The sequence below is a fragment of the Rattus norvegicus genome, chromosome 8 (genome assembly GCF_036323735.1).
Source record: "Rattus norvegicus strain BN/NHsdMcwi chromosome 8, GRCr8, whole genome shotgun sequence".
Classification (NCBI taxonomy): domain Eukaryota; kingdom Metazoa; phylum Chordata; class Mammalia; order Rodentia; family Muridae; genus Rattus; species Rattus norvegicus.
The window spans coordinates 54,883,409-54,899,454 of record NC_086026.1 but is presented as its reverse complement, the minus strand read 5'-3'; the positions used below and the strand labels follow the sequence as shown (position 1 = coordinate 54,899,454).

At 51.6% G+C, this 16,046-nt stretch overlaps 1 protein-coding gene across 3 annotated transcripts in view; it reads right to left on the bottom strand.

Moving 5' to 3' along the window:
- Positions 1-16,046, bottom strand: part of Dscaml1 (DS cell adhesion molecule-like 1) — a 316,989-nt gene that overhangs the window by 54,588 nt on the left and 246,355 nt on the right. For all 3 annotated transcript variants that reach the window (NM_001108141.1, XM_039081433.2, XM_039081435.2), the window contains 3 exons: positions 12,562-12,840; positions 12,054-12,173; positions 11,037-11,213 (listed from right to left, as the gene is read on the bottom strand). In NM_001108141.1, coding sequence (NP_001101611.1) covers positions 11,037-11,213; positions 12,054-12,173; positions 12,562-12,840 — 576 coding nt within the window. The remainder of the gene's footprint in view (positions 1-11,036; positions 11,214-12,053; positions 12,174-12,561; positions 12,841-16,046) is intronic.

The window sequence follows — 16,046 nt, the reverse complement described above, 5'->3', positions numbered from 1 at the left end:
AGTGAGTTTGAGGCCACTGTGTGCTACAAGAGACCCCGTCTTCGCACGAACAAAACCCTCAAAGTAAAAGAAACTTACCATGGTATAGACTCCACCCTTAGAGGTTGTAACATGATGGGTCTGGGTGGAAACACCCTCAGCCTGGTGGTCTTTACACGGCTAGGGTATAGTACCACAGGGTCAGATTCCTGGTCCTTCCCTTGCCTCAGGCAGAAAGTCCTCAAACCCACCACAATTAGAAGTATGATAACAAAGTCAGTCTTTACTACCACCCAGGGAGGGCCTTGGCTTTTTTAGGAAGTCTTTCTGACAGCGCAACTTTAATCTCCCAGGTCTTTCTGTTGAAAAAAATGTCTCAGGGAGATGAAATGGGTTTCTGGCAGCCCCCTTCTTTGCCCTCTGGTGGACAGCTCTCAGAGATAGCAGGTGCCCTGGAGCAGAGCTCTGAGCTCTGTATACCCAACCTGTCAGGGGAGAAAGTGTCCTCCTCCTCCTTCTCCTCTTCCTCTCTCTGAGACTCTCAAGCCTTTTGTTTTCAAAAGGATTACATGCAGCCTGAGAGGTTGCAGGGTGGGGGATTCCTTTCCCTCAAACCCAGTGTGTTCTCCCTCCCCACAAAGCCCGTGTTTCCCTCCGTGTTAACAAGCTCCTTGACAAGAACAGGACCTGCTTGGCAGTGTGAGATAAGCCACCACAAAGGGGCATCGTTGGCACTTGGGGAGGTGGGAGCAGTTTCTACTCAGTCACTCAGCTCAGCCTCAGTGGCAGCCCAGTTCTGCAAGCGTCCCCTGGGACAGCTTGGGAGGGGGTACCTTCTGGTTGGTGCCTGCTTTGTTTCCCTGTTTCCCTGTTCTTAAAGAGCTAGGCCATGGCGTTGTTAATTTGATTGCACCCGCTCTGGCTTCCTGTCGCCCCTGATTAGGCAAGCTCCACCTGAAGTGTGAGATTGGTTCAAATTGTGTGGTAGCAGCCATCCCTGCCTTGGTGAACAGGCAGGGAGTAGTGGGGAGCTGCAGGTCCCCCAAGACTCAAGCTGTCCACAGTTCAAGGATGCAGGCATCAGGACTCCAGGAAGAGCAAGTGCACAAGCAAAGGATGCTGAGCTCTGGGTCATTGAGAAGTGTGAGACCTTGTAGCCTCAAACCTCAGGCCTGTGTCTGAGGCATGGAGGGTAAAAATGATGCCCTCGGTCCCACCAGACCTTTCTCTGTCCAGCTATAAAATGGGGCAGTCACTTTCTCCCTTGGCTTCTGGCCAAGGGATGCAAGATCAGGAGTGGAGTGGGGGATGGGGACCCACTTTCCCTACTGAGAGTGCTGGGGGAAAAAAAGACAGTAATAATAATAGCTAACATTTATTGAATGCTGATTATGTGCATGCACCGTGGTTAATGCTCTCCACGAATTAGCTCATTAAACCCCTCCCCCACAGCCCTAGGAGGTTTGGGGGGAGGTGGTGGTGGCAGTGATGGTTAAAGATGGCTTGGAACTGACAGAATCCTTTCAGAAACAGGAGACATGAACATTTCTCTTTGGCTACTAGGGGAAGGTGTTCTGGGTCATTGCTGAGAACACCTAGGGGCTAGGGTTGCAAGCGTTTCCTGGAAAGGGCCATAGCATCCTAGGCTTAGCTGGTCATTGCACCACCAAAGAAGCCACAGGCAGTAAATCAGGAAGGAAGGAGGGGTACAGCCTGGCACTAGCTATGCAGGTACAGGCTAGGTTTGACTCTAGGCCTAGCTTGCTGACCCCTGCTGTGGAGTTGTGAGCACAGGATGGGCTTGAGGACCTTGACCACGAGAGAGTTTTGGCTAAGACACTGTTTGTGGTCAGGGCAAGATGGCTGTGGCATGCCAAGAAAGTTCCTGAAAGTCACCAGTCATGGGAGATGTGGTTCCTAATCAAAGTGTGAGGTGGCCATGCTGGTTTTAGCTAAGAAGATACACAGAGAAGATGACAGGACCCGACAGGGGAAAGCTGTATGGCAATCAGAGCAGAAACTGCAGAGACGTTTCTGCACCTGAAGGAACCCATGACTTGCTGTTATCCCCAAAGAAGCCAGGATGTTTCCCCAGAGAGCCTCAGGGGAGCAAGCACAGGGCTAGTGTCACCCTGTGTCACACTCTCTGGACTGTGAAAGAAGCAGTCTGTAGTGTTTCTGAGGCACTTAGTTGGTAGTATTTGTTGGAGCAGCCAGGGGAAACTGAGGCAGTTCTGGAAGCAGCAAACAGCGCACGGGGGACTCTGTACTTGGTCCATAAGTCTTGATTGTCTTCTAGGTCAGGAAGATGACCAGCTAGTTCCAGAGTGAATTGAGTCCCGAAGGGTCTTGAAGGCTAGCATCCAGCTCTACACAGAAATGTCACCCAGTGTGCTGCCCCAGGCTAGTCAATCACCTCGACTTTGTCATAGCAACCATGCTACCTCTCCATCCCTGTCATCTTTGTGGCTAACACTATGCCATTTCTTCTCTTCAGCCTCAAGCTCTTACCTTCCTCCCAGGTCACGAATGCTTGGCACTGTTCCTTTGAAGTCTTCCTTCCTCTCCAGTCCCTGCTCAGGGTCCTATGCCATCGCTACCCTAGAGGAGATCACGCTCACACCTCAGGGCCACTCTGTAGCCCACTTCTATGCCTCCTCTCCTAGAGGCTTGTAGCTTTGTAATCAGTAATGCCTGGGGGCCGCGATGGAGACTTAGCCTCACCTTTCCCTGTTGAAGACTGCTGAGTTTTGGATACAACTGGAGCGTGTCTCTCTGGTGTTCATTTGTGGAAACCATAGTCTCACATGAGTGTCTGGGGGCCGGGGGGTGGACTCTTGATTTTTGACTGTGGCATTTATAGGTGTGCCCTTGAGGAGGTGATCCTGAGTAGATCGTCAGGGCAAGTAGGGCCAATGATTGAATTTTTGTGGAGTTTTAAGGGGATGAAGGGATACACACACACGAGTAGCCATTTGCACATTTACAAGCTGTTTCTCATATGTCCCACCCTGTCTTGGGCCTCTAGGTTTATGAATCCAAATAAACTCCTTTTACTTAGCACTTAGCCAGCCTGTGTCTATATATATTGTTAGCGGCAGAAAGGAGGGAAGTGCACAGACCTTGGCATAGGGTTAGAGGAGGGCTGCTCAGCGGGTACATACATGGCTTGTCTGATATAACTGCATCCACCCAGAGGGCCTTTCTTCACTACTGGGGAGCAGCTCTGGGCTTCCTTCCCAGGGCAAAGGTTAAAGGCGCTTCTCAGCTCTCGGCCTACTTTGCTGCATCACTTTCCCTACCACGTAGAGCCCTGCGCGCAGGATGCCTGGATCCTGAGTCTCATCCGAGCTGCCCTGAGCGACACCTTGGAACTGGGATCCATTTGGAAACTCTTCAGTGCTGTGGTCATGGGAACTTCAGGGGCAGGGGAGTAATAATAACATGTCATCTTTCCCCACCTCTGAGGAGTGGCCCAGGTGAGGCACCTGGAGACAAACAGGGAGAGGAAATTGAGTGAGCGGGACCACATCTCCTCAGCAAAGCCTCCCATCTGTAAAGACCTGGGTTCTTATGCTGATGAGAAGTGTGGCTGGGATGGGGATGTGACAGATTGCTGCTGTTCCAATGACCCTATTAGTGCCATGAGGTCAGCCAGCTGGTCTACATTTTGCTGGTTGAGAGATATTGTCTCTCCTGCCTCCCGAAACATCTGGGCTATGGCTTCTGGAAGGCAGGACCAGGAACCCATTCATTCAGGCTTGGGGGCGAGAGGAAGTAAATGAGGTAAGGCCCCCATGTCTCAGTAGCCAGGGTACGAGCATCAGCATTGGGAGCAGGTATCCTGCTCAGGCCCTTCCCCGATCTCTGGATGCTTGTTTTGTCTTCCCTGTGTCTTTGGAGGCTGCCGACTCCCTGCGCTTCTGTGAAGAAGGCACAGGGGCAAAGGAAGTTACAGCCTGTCCTCACTTCTGCTTGATGAAGCACGAGACACAGTGTCGCTCCTTACTCTATGAAGTCTGGAAATCAATAAGGCCAGAGAGGCCACTGGCTAATCATTGCCACGGAAATCATCGCTCCCTTCCTCTCTCACCAACATCCCAGGAGTCCTCTGTCCTTGCCTGCACAGAAGATTCCCCCCTGGCTTGGCACAGGTCACCCCGAGGCTGCGAGGTGGAGGCTGACCAATGGCCATAGCCCAGGAGGAGAAAGAGCCACTGAAAACCCCCCAAATCCCACAATTATGTTTGCAAATGGGGGTGGTGGCTCAGTTGGCCCCGAGTCCTGCTCACGACTCAGTTGTCTGTCTACTCTCCAGGCTGCTAGCAAATCTGGCCGAGCATCAGCCCTGTTCTTTCAGCTTCTCGGGAGCTCACAGGAAGAGTCTGGGAGCCACCTAAGACACCAGCCTGACCAGACCTGCAAGCAGAGGCTGCTCATTCCCAGCACTCAGTGCCAGACTGGACGGAGGTCTGGTCTGTGCGGGTGCCGGAGATGCAGTTCATACAGAGGGAGGACAGATGAGCTCTCACCCTAAGTAACTCAGAGATAGTGAAGGTTTGGCCTCACCACCAGTGAACACACAGGAGGACCCTGGGCTACTCTTCTGCTAGATCACTCTGTGCCTCAGTTTATCATCTGTTCCAAGGGGGGTGCATTACGTGTGTGACATCCCAAACTGGGTGTCCTGGCATTATTTATGTGAACTGCAAATAGTTCATTCAGGCTGAGGGCCCAAGCAAAGGAGGAGAGACATCAAAAGAGGTATTGGGGAGACTAGAAAGGTGGCTCAGGGGTTCAGAGCGTTAGCTGATCTTTCAGAGGACTAAGGTTCAATATCTAGTACCCACATGGTAGTTTATAATTCCCTGTAACCCCAGTTCCAGTGGGTCCAGCATCCCCTGGTTTAGGTGGGCATTAGGCACACAAGTGATGTACAGACATACATGCAGGAAAAACAGCCATACCCATTAAACAAAATAAAACAAAATAAAAGCATTGGGTAGTTTGGATGGAGGCATGGGGCATCCAAGTCTGTACCAGATGTGTGATCTGGACAAGGGTCTGTGGTCTCCGGTTGGTTCCTTTGGTTCATTGCCTCCTGTCTTTGGGGGAGGGCATCAGTCCTACCACCAGGTCAATGAACGCACCTCTTCTGTCTAGTAAGAGTTGTTTTCATTTGAACAGGAACTGACCTGGACTACAGATCATAGAGTTGACTGTGCTTCCTCAAATTTTGTACCCTGACCTTGGGACCAGCCGTCAGCTATGGCAGGAAAGCTCATCTACTGACTTCCTTAGGTCAGGCTAGCTCCCTCCATGTGCCCACCTCTATGAGGGTCTGGTTCCTTCCTCTGACTTCCTGTGATGCAGGTGTGTGGAAGCTGAGGGCTCTTGGAGCTCACTTTAATTGGCCTGACATTTTGCTAAACAAACAAACCAAAACTCAGAGCAAACAAAGAACCCTTCTGGGTTTAATTGGCCATGAGCTTTGTCTGTGGCCCAGTCACTGGAGCCATCAGAGTTGGAAGGGAGTCAGGGGCAGGAAGAGCACCTGTCTAATAAAGATGGGGGCCAGGAGTTCTTGGGGGGCCCTGCCATGTGATTGTGGCTTCAAAATAGCTAGTCCCTCCCACCCTGAAGAGCGGCCTGGCTTTGTACCTGCCTCTCACTGAAGAATTCTCTTTGAAGATGATTTCTCTGCCTCTGTGTGCCAGGTGGAGCAGGAACTGCCTTCTCCATTTGGTCATTCTCTCTCTCTCTCTCTCTCTCTCTCTCTCTCTCTCTCTGTGTGTGTGTGTGTGTGTGTGTGTCTGTCTGTCTGTCTGTCTGTCTCTCTGTGTCTGTCTCTTTGTCTCTCTGTGTCTCTGTCTCTCGTGTCTCTGTCTCTGTCTCTCTGTCTGTCTCTCTGTCTCTCTCTGTGTATCTGTCTCTCTGTGTGTGTCTGTCTCTGTCTGTCTGTCTGTCTGTTGGTCTGTCTGTCTGTCTCTCTCTCGTGCTCACTTTTTTCTTTCTTTTTTAATTTAAAAAGGAGATTAAAGGTAGCCCCATGGATGTGAAATTTTTCTCCTGCTAAGTAAGTTTATTTTCAATCAAGTCCTGGGAGACAACAGCTTGGCGCTCTGGGAAGACTCCTAAGGCCCCTGGAGCCACTGCTGGCCGGGCTAGAGGTGACATGGCTCAAATAAGGACTGGGATTTCTAGTTTGGGTGAATTCTGATTTTATGGGTGGATTCTGACTATATGGGTGAGGAAACTGAGACCTAGAGGAAGGAAAGGAAGGAAGGAAGGGGTGGCTGACAGTCTAATCTGTGGATACAGTGATGTGACCCAATGACCTCATTCACTATCTCAGATTCTGTGGTAAGGAACTGTTGCTAGTTTCCCAGGGAGAATGTGGAGAGAAAGGATGGTAAAGTACCCCGTGTGAAGGGGCAGGTCTGAGTTCTGGGACTTATGAGCTTAGCCATACGATGACTGGGGGATCAAAGAGGAGTGGAGGCTACTTGGGATGGTCTTCTGGGATGTCCAAGGACTTGGACAACTAATTTCCTGTTTCTCCAAACCCTTGGCACCCTGGCCGGGCTGGATGGTTTTAAATGTTATTTGGACCGTGTTATGGGATTCCCAGGGACCTGACAGTAGTCCCGAGGCCTGTGAGGTCTCAAAGGGAAAAGGAGTTAGTAAGATCCACTCTCATGTGCATGCTGCTCAGTCAGATGGGAACCCAGAAGGCTGAAAGGGCTCAGGACACTGACTCCTCTTAAAATAGGGACTCTAGCCTCTTCCTGCCCATGGACACCAGAGCTCTGGCTCCCTGGTCTGGCCAATACCACTGTGGATTCTCTCGCTGTGAGCTCTTTGATTTTGGCTGAGCCGTGTCACCAGCACCCCAGGGTCTGTTACAGATAGCTGGTTGTGGGACTTCAGAGGTCCCAAAATAGGGACTCTAGCCTCTTCCTGCCCATGGACACCAGAGCTCTGGCTCCCTGGTCTGGCCAATACCACTGTGGATTCTCTCGCTGTGAGCTCTTTGATTTTGGCTGAGCCGTGTCACCAGCACCCCAGGGTCTGTTACAGATAGCTGGTTGTGGGACTTCAGAGGTCCCATTAGTATATGACTCGGTTCTGCTCATATAGTCCCCTTTATCCATCTACCATCTGTCTACAAACCTGCCACTTAAAGCCCCCGAGAACAGGAGCTCTGTGCCTCATCATGGCTTCTCCAGCCTCAAGCCAACCGCTGCTAACAACAGTCAGATGAAAACCCATGTCAAGCACTGTATAAACCGTTGTCAATGCATAGTCTCATTGAAACCTCACTAGTGAGAAAAAGTACACACACTCTCTGCCCCCCATTCACAACAGTGTGACCCTCGAGGAGCCTATAGTAAGTTGGAAATACCTTAAGTTAAAATATGTTGAATACTCTTAACCAGATGTGTCTGGTGGAGCAGGAAGGCGAGGGAGGGCAGGAAAATTAAACACAGTATGCATCAGGAGCTCTCCTCTGAGCTTCCTACCTTAGGACAGTAGACAGGCATGTTTCTTGTTTACTTTCATGACCAGTGGTCAAGTGGGTGTATCTGTCACTGCCATTACCTAGCATTGCGAAAGAATACTGGACCATAATACCATTAGCTTAAAAAATTTGAATTTTGGGGTACAGTTGCTACTGACTGTGTACTACTTTTACCTCATGATAAAGGTTGAAATGGTGAAGTTAGAAGCCATCTGTGTGACAACTGTTAGCTTACAGAGCAGGACACCAGGCTCACAGGGGTCACTGTCTGCGATCTCATAGCTCTCAAGTAGCAGAGCTGGTTTTGAACTCAGGGATGTCTACTCTACTCTCCTGGTCATGGAGCAAACACCATTTCCTGTCCAGTGAATGCTCAGTGACCCAAGCAGTCAGCACTATGAGGTCAGGAATGTGAATGTGCCCTCAGCATGGCCCAGCCAAAATGTCCAGTTTGCCCTGTATGACTTTTTAGGAGATCATGCACCCCCTGACACATTTTCTTTTGTTCTTCTACTTGGGGACAGAGGGGGCAAAGGTCAGTTAGCTTCTGAAGGCTTAGACCTGGTACTTATGAAGCCTGAATCAGGCCAAATATTCTCTAAAAGTGAGAGATACAAGCAAAGCTTTAGATGGCTGCCTCTGCAAGTGGGTCAGGAAGAGGGCTGGTGGCATTGGGGGATTTAGAATGGATTCATAAATGACTGAGCTTCATTCAGCCAACTCACTGGTAAAACTGTGCATGTGTGCATGTGCCTATGTGTGTGTGTGCGCATGTGCACACACAGGTTATGAAGGTCCCGTGCCCCTCTTCCCTTTCTGTAGCAATCAGAGGAGTAGGAGAAGATGGATGGAGGAAAGGTCAGAATAGGTAGAGTATAAGAGGGAGGAGAGACAGGACCTCGAGTGGCTAACCTGGAGCCTCACATAGGTGCAGAAGCGGTAGAAGAGGAACAGCAGCTCCAGAGAAGAGCAGGCACACGCATGCTCCACCATCGCTGTTTACAGGAGCATCTTCCAGCAGCCAGGTGCCATATGGGCTTATCTGGCTGCTATATGGAGGCAGCCAGACTCCCTCACCCAGACGGAGGTCGGCCTATGGCCAGCCCTGGGCCTTAAACATCCCTGGCATCATCTACCCCTTCTTCCCACTGGCACTGGGGTAGTCTGAGGGCTCAGCATGGCTGGGACAAGGTGTTGGGAGAGCCAGGCCGGGATGGGAGGGAATGTAGCAGAGTAAGGAATGGCACGCACGCCTGTGTGTGTGTGTGTGTGCCTGTGTGTGTGTGTGTGCCTGTGTGTGTGTGTGGTGTGCATGTGTGTGTGTGCCTGTGTGTGTGTGTGGTGTGCATGTGTGTGTGTGCCTGTGTGTGTGTGTGGTGTGCATGTGTGTGTGTGCCTGTGTGTGTGTGTGTGGTGTGTGTGCCTGTGTATGTGTGGTGTGCATGTGTGTGTGTGCATGTGTGTGTGTGCGTGCATGTGTATGTGTGTGTGTGTGGTGTGTGTGTGTGCGTGCATGTGTGTGTGTGTGTGTGGGTGCATGTGTATGTGTGTGTGTGTGTGGTGTGCATGTGTGTGTACCTATGTGTGTATGTGTGTGTGTGGTGTGTGCATGTGTGTGTGTGTGTGTGTGCAAGAGAGAGACAGACAGGCAGAGACAGAGAAACATAGACATACAGAGAGACAGACAGGCAGAGACAGACACAAAGAAACAGAGAGAGAGGGGAGAGATAGATAGAGATAGAGATAGAGATAGAGATAGAGATAGAGATAGAGATAGAGATAGAGATAGAGATAGAGAGAGAGAAGAAGGAGGAGGAGGAGGACAGGAGAGGAGAGGAGAGGACAGGACCGGACAGGACAGAGCAGAACAGAAGAGAGTGGCCTAATGCCCCAGAACTGCTTCCTCACTTAGGGCTGGCCCAGTGAACACAGAGCATCACAGTTCTCAGAAGTGAGGTGACTCATCTTAAGTCCAGCCCTACCTGAGCCATGTCTCCTCCCACAAAGTCTACCTTACAACCACTGTACCCTTTGCTGCTCTCTCCCCTCGTACTTATGAAAAGCCACACGACCCAGAGCAACAACCTCACTGGCACAGTGAACTTCCGTGTGCCAAGAGCTGGCCCTTCTGCTGACCATGAGGAGGTGTGTGTGTGTGTGTGTGTGTGTGTGTGTGTGTGTGTGTGTGTGTGTATGTGTGTGTGTGTGTGTGAACTTGAAGGACAGGCCCAAGCAGGTGAGCCTTCCCCTTGTGGCTCTCCCTGGCAGAGGGATGTAGATTGATTGCCTGGCTTTATGAAGGACAAAGTGCTTTTTGATGGTGGGGAGGAGGCTGCTCCCAGCTCGGGGATTCCGCCTGGGGGCTCCCTCAGCATCGATTTCCTGGCAGGGCTTCCCTGTCTGGATGAAGGCCCAGGATTGTTCATAGAGGGATCTCCCAGGAGGTTCAGGGCAGACTGCACACAGATCTTACAGCTCTCTGTAGCTACTCTAGAGGGACACCTGTGTCCAGTCCGGGCTACGCTGGCTGCCTCATATACATGAAGGGCTGGATACAGACTGAGCCCCAGACTATTACATCATCTTCATAGATAGGGTAAATATGGTTTAATAAGGCTGTATGTACCTATCAATGCATGGCTGCTGCTGCTGTGGTGCTTAACAGAACACCGGGACAGCAGATAAACAGTGGCTTCCAGGGCCATGAAGGTGGCTCTAGCTAGGGAATTCAGACACTGTCCCTAGTGTTAGAGTTACAGGGTTGTGTGGCCCCTATGCGCTTCTCTTTAGCCTCAGCGTCTGTGTTATTCAAGACAGTTTTATGAGGTTTGTAAGGTGGGAGTAAACTTCTAGGATAAGTGGGAAGACTAGAACCCAGAGAGACAAAATGACCTTCCAAGGTCACACGGATCAACCGAAGGCCTTGCCTACATAGTGTGTACGGTGTCTTCCTTTTGTAACAGGTGGTACACCACTCAGTATGTGTTAAGTAGCCAAAAGGATCTGTTTGACTTAGGTATTGGGGTTAGATTGGCAACCAACAGGTGAACTGAATAATTGCCATACATCCTGTGTCCTTGGCTTGAGACAGGCCAGAGTGTGCCTTTGCTTTGGAAAAGCATGCTTTCAAAAGCCTCCAGGAGGCTCCCCTGAGCAACCTTGCTGTTTCTGGGCAGAATAGCAGAATCCCAGAGGAAGAATGGGCAGGCATGGGAGAGTGAACACGGAGCATCACAGTCCTCAGAAGTGAGGTGACTCATCTTAAGTCCAGCCCTACCTGAGCCAGGTCTCCTCCCACGCAGTCTACCTTACAACCACTGTACCCTTCCCTGCTCTCTCCCCTCGTACCTATGAAAAGCCACACGACCCAGAGCAACAACCTCACTGGCCCAGTGGACTTCTGTGTGCCAAGAGCTGGCCCTTCTGCTGACCATGAGGAGGTGTGTGTGTGTGTGTGTGTGTGTGTGTGTGTGTGTGTGTGTGCTTGGTGGCCCTTGGTGGGCCTTGGCAGGATGGGGGTAGGGGCAGGACTCACTTTTCACCGTGAGGAACATGGCCTTGCTGATGTCAGTGCCCACACCGTTGCTGGCCTGGCAGAGGTAGTAGCCGATGTCCTCTTCCAGGACGTGGCGTATCAGCAGGGAGCTGTTGGGCAGGATCTGGATGCGGCCAGTGAGGGGCACTGGGTGATATTGCTGAGGGTTCCCACTCCCTGGAAGGAGGCAGTAGTTAGGGGGTGTCGGGAGTAGACTGGATGTGGCCTAGTGCCTTCAAGAAGACCTGATAGGGCTCATTTTTCCACCTGCTGCCATTTTACAGCAGGGCCACACCATCCCACAGTATGGGCACCAGACAGGTCCTACTGCATGGCATGAAATACACCTCAGAGAGGTCTGGCCCTGACCTGGCTCAGGGGCTTGAAGAAACAGTTGGGGCAGTACCTCAGGCAGACCCCACCTTTTCGCTGAGCTTGCTGGAATAAGTTCCTGAGATAGGGAGAAAGAACCATCTTTGGTCAGCTTGGCAGTAGGCCAGAAGACTGAGTTCTCCTGGTCACATGGGGCCATGCTGGGGAAGAGGCTGTCTTTCACAGAGATCTGGGGGACCTCTCCAATCCCAACAGTAGCCATGGATAGTCTACCATGTGGCATTGTCAGATAGCAAGTGTAACTTTGTGATGAGGCTGGGCTGGAGAGGCCTAAGATCTCACATTAGATAGGACCCCAGGCTGGGCGGAGAAGTAGTACAGGCTATTTTGGGGGTTGCAGGAGGTTAAGCAATGGGAGCAAGAGGAACTTAGGGGGCTGTGGATATAGTTTAGTGGTGATGGGGTTGCCTGTTTTACTCAAGGCCCCCAGTTTGAATGTCAGCATCATGAAAAGCCAACAGGATTTGGATTCAGCATCATGCTGTTCCTCACCCTGGTGTGGCTGAGTAGGGGTTCCCCAAGCTCAGAACTCCTCCTGGGGCTGGGGGTTGCATGTAAGAACAGATCCTATGCCCATCTGAGCAGCCCCCAGGTCCTCCCTGCTCTTCTTACAGAGAGGCTCACCTTTGGCATGCTTCCACATGACCTTGGGTGGCGGGTAGCCATCTACCGAGCAGTTGAGCACACCAGCTTTGCCATAGATGCCATCCTGGTTGTTGGGCTGCACCACAAATCGAGGGGGCACTGTAGAAAAGGAAGTGGGGAGAAAAGAGGCTTAGTCTCCGATCCCCTAGGTCTGGGGACTTCTTCCAGTAGATGTCAGCCCTTCTTGGATCATTACAATGTTGGGAGCAGACAGATTCTGACTTTACGAGAAGTCAAAAAGGGTGAGAGCTCTTGCAGGCCCTGCAGTGAGAACTCAGAGTCATGAGTCCCAAACTTGACTGTGTTCTTGGCTGACCACGTAAGGATGCCCTCCACTCCAGGCTTGAAAGTAAGAGGCTTAAGTCTCTCTGTCTTTAAGAAGTCAGCCAGAACCAACTTCTTATGAGCCTGCAACTGTAACTGGAAGTCTAGAGAGATGCTCTTAGGTTCCCCCGCCCCCTCCCTGGGACTGGCTTGACCTGCTCACCGCGCACGATGAGCTGGCGCTCCCTGCTCACGGTGGCCGCTGCGTTGCTGGCAATGCAAGTGTAGTTGCCATTGTGTTTGAGGGAGACGCTGGAGATCTGCAGGGAGCTCATGAATTCCTTGCTCTCGATGGTCACGCCTGAGCCTGAGATGATCACCTGTCCGTCCTTTCTCCAGGTGATGCGGATGGGCATGTCCCCCGAGGACACCACACAGGGGATGTAGAGCAGCTGGCCGATGGAGGCAGGGGGGAACTCAAAGGGCTGGATCAGAGGGGGCACTGGAGGACAAGGGGATATTACGGTCAGCTGCCCTACTTCAGGGCTCTGGCTTACCCTGGGGCAGGGCTGGAATATAGCTCCCCAGGTCCCTGGAACTTTATTTTCCTTTGAACGCAGTATCTTCTAAGCATGCCCTGGTAACCCGGGCTCTTGTCCACTTGTAAACCCAAGGCAGGACTCCCTGTCTCTGCGTTAGTCTTGCCAGCTCTCAGATTGGTCTTTGAATTTGAATCTTGTGCTTCCTGACCTACTGCTTAGCTTGTGTATAAATTCTCATGTAGGCAGCTACTTCCCAGCCCTCTGGGGTAGATAGAGATGAGGTGTTCTGGAAGCAAGTGAGGAAGGCCTGCCTAGATTCTCTCCCTTCTCTCTCCATGACCACTTGCCTAAAAACAGATGCTTCCAAACCAGGTCCTTTCATGAATGTGCCCCTCCCCATGGCCATCTGCATGTAGAACAATTACATGTGCATAGGGACCTCCCTGAATCCTTCCCCAGTCGTAGACCTGGAGCTTGGTGGCCTCGCTTTATAGATGGGAAGACAGGTTCGGAGGAGCAGTGACTGAGAGAAGTGATGGTGGGTGACATTGGGACTTAAGACCTGACCTATCTGCTCAAGTCAAGGCTCCCTTTACTAAGCAGCATCGGTAGCATCGTTACCTCTGGGAAAAGACCCCAAATGTTCACTGGGCAGGCCCTTTTGTCTCCCTAGGTGTTCCAAAATTGAAAAGGGAGCCTGTTATCCTGCCAGTGGCCACACGGGTAGAGTCCTTGGGCAGAGCTCTCCTCAGCCAGCTGCCCTCATCTCAACCCCTTGGGCGGGAGGATGGAGGGTTGGGGCGCCTGTCTGCAGCCTGAGTCTCTGGGAGATGGATCCTCCTCTCTCAGCACTGGCGGGAACATCAGCCATTATCTTTATGATAACTCAATTAGGCGGCAGCAACTTCCCCAGCTCATGGAGGGCGGGGGGCGGGGGGAGAGGGGAGCGAAGGAGACAGACAATTAGCTTAACAAGGATGAGCACAAGTAGATGAGGTCTCCTTTCTGCAGTCGAATAATTAAATTACAAGGCTGCCCACGGTCCTCAGCCTTCTCCCAGGCTCCGGCCCACCCCTCGTTGGAAGCCAGTGATGCTATTTCACCACAGGTCTACCCAGAGCCACAGCCACAGCCACAGCAGAGAGCACAGGCAGGCCTTGCAGGCCCATGGTAGAATGCAGCCAGATGTATGCAGAGAAAGTGTCTGAATTCTTGCGGCATGGGATACGGTGGTGGTGTTTCTTGACCAGAGCTGCTGGTCTGGAGGATGTGGCAGTTAGGAAGGTTCCTATATTCCTGTCAGGCCTTCTAATGCTACCCTGACCTTGCCTTCACTCCATCTAGGGGGTGGGGTAGACTTTCCATGCCTGAACCTTGCTTGGCATGCCATCCTCCACTGCCATGGGCTTCCCATCCTCTAGCCAGCTCGCACACCATACCTACCTTGTCGCTGGTTCTAGGCCCTAGTCAGATATCCTAGGGTTCTGGTCATTGGTCAGATAAACACATCCCTGTTATTGCCCCTGGTCCTGTGGGAGGTTGACTGGGATGTGGGCATCACTAGATAGATTTCTCTGAGACACAGGCTCCACTGCCCTTCATTGATATTTCTCTAAGAGACTGCTCTCCATAGGTCACTGTGAACCCCTGGTGTGTGTGTGTGTGTGTATGTGTGTGTGTGTGTGTGTGTGTGTGTGTGTGTGCGCGCGCGCACACGCGTGCGCGCACGCGCGCATGTGTCTGTGTGTGTAGGTCATACCTAAGCCTCTAGGCCTCCTTGAGTTTCTGATAGAATTGCTTCTGAAAGCCAGTGCAGGCCTGATTGCCACCATCTCCCTGGGCTTAGAGCTAGGACTTGTATAACAGGAGTGATTGTGGGTGCCTAATAAATGCTCATCAGATAGGTAAGTAAGTGGACATATGTCTGGATTTCATCTCTCAGACCTGAGGCATTCTATGCTGTGGACTTGGGGGTGGGGCAGACAGAATGGGGGTTCATCCAGAATAAGAAGTACCCTAGCTTCTTATTACCCTAGCTTCTCTCCAAGTGCTGCTGTTTTGTGAGCACTTTGGAGCTTCTCCATGGTTCTTCCTTTTCCAGTGTAGTGTTAACCCAGTTCTCAGGATTGATGAACCTCTGGACTGTGAGTGAGGTTTGTGTCAGGAGCTGGAGAGGAGGACATGTGACCGAGGCATGGGTATTCTGAGCACCTCATTTCCAGGGAAGACAGAGCAAGAAGACAGAGACAATGTTGCTCAGCAAGGAGCTTTTGCTTAGCAGAGGGGACCATCTCTTAGTAAGAAGGGATTTAGGGAGAGGTGTAAGTTACTAAGGCAGGTTAATTCATTAGTCAGACAATTATGTGATATTTGTGAAATGCCTACCCTGTGAAGGTATTACTTCTGTGTAGGTGAGGAAGGCAGGACCCTGCCCAAGTTGGGACACTGCCCTTTGTGATGACTGAGCCAGGATTCAGCAGGGGAAGGTGTCCTCTGGAGGTGACCACAGCCTCAGGGAGCCCTGACCATTTGATCTGTCCCATGTGCTCGCAAATGACACACAGGATGAAGGAAGAAGTCAGGCTGGAGCAAAGGGCAGAGGCCACCAAGGACTGTCAGGGAATGACATGGAGGAGCCCTTGAGAGGCCACCGATGCAGCCTACATTCCTGTTGGGGCTTAGTTACATGGGTAGGGTGGCTAAGGGCTCCTTTGTGTCCTGTGTGTCAGATGACCAGACAACTCCTCAGAGGTCCGATGCAGCATACTGCTCTCCATCACGTGGCCACCATCAAGTTATGCAAGCCACTGTGGTAGAAGCCCTTCAGCCACCTGTGTAGCTCCTCACTCTAAATTGAAATAGTCCCTCCTAGAGGAAGGACAGATGCTTATAAAAGCAGGGAAGCTCATGAGACGTAGATGATTCATGGGGCCCTCCCAAGGTTATAAAAATGGCCGACAACTGCTGGGCAGAGTAGACACCCTCCTGCCTTCCGCCAAGCTTCAGGGGTTCAGCTTTCCTGACACGGGTGCTCCTGTAAGTCACCCCTTACCCCTGCTTCTGTAAATAGTCCCAATAGACTTGCCACTTTACCAAGCTAGACTTGAGTGTAATAACTCCTTTGGTCTGTTAGCGTCCCACCTGGGGGAGCAGACCTAAGTCCTCT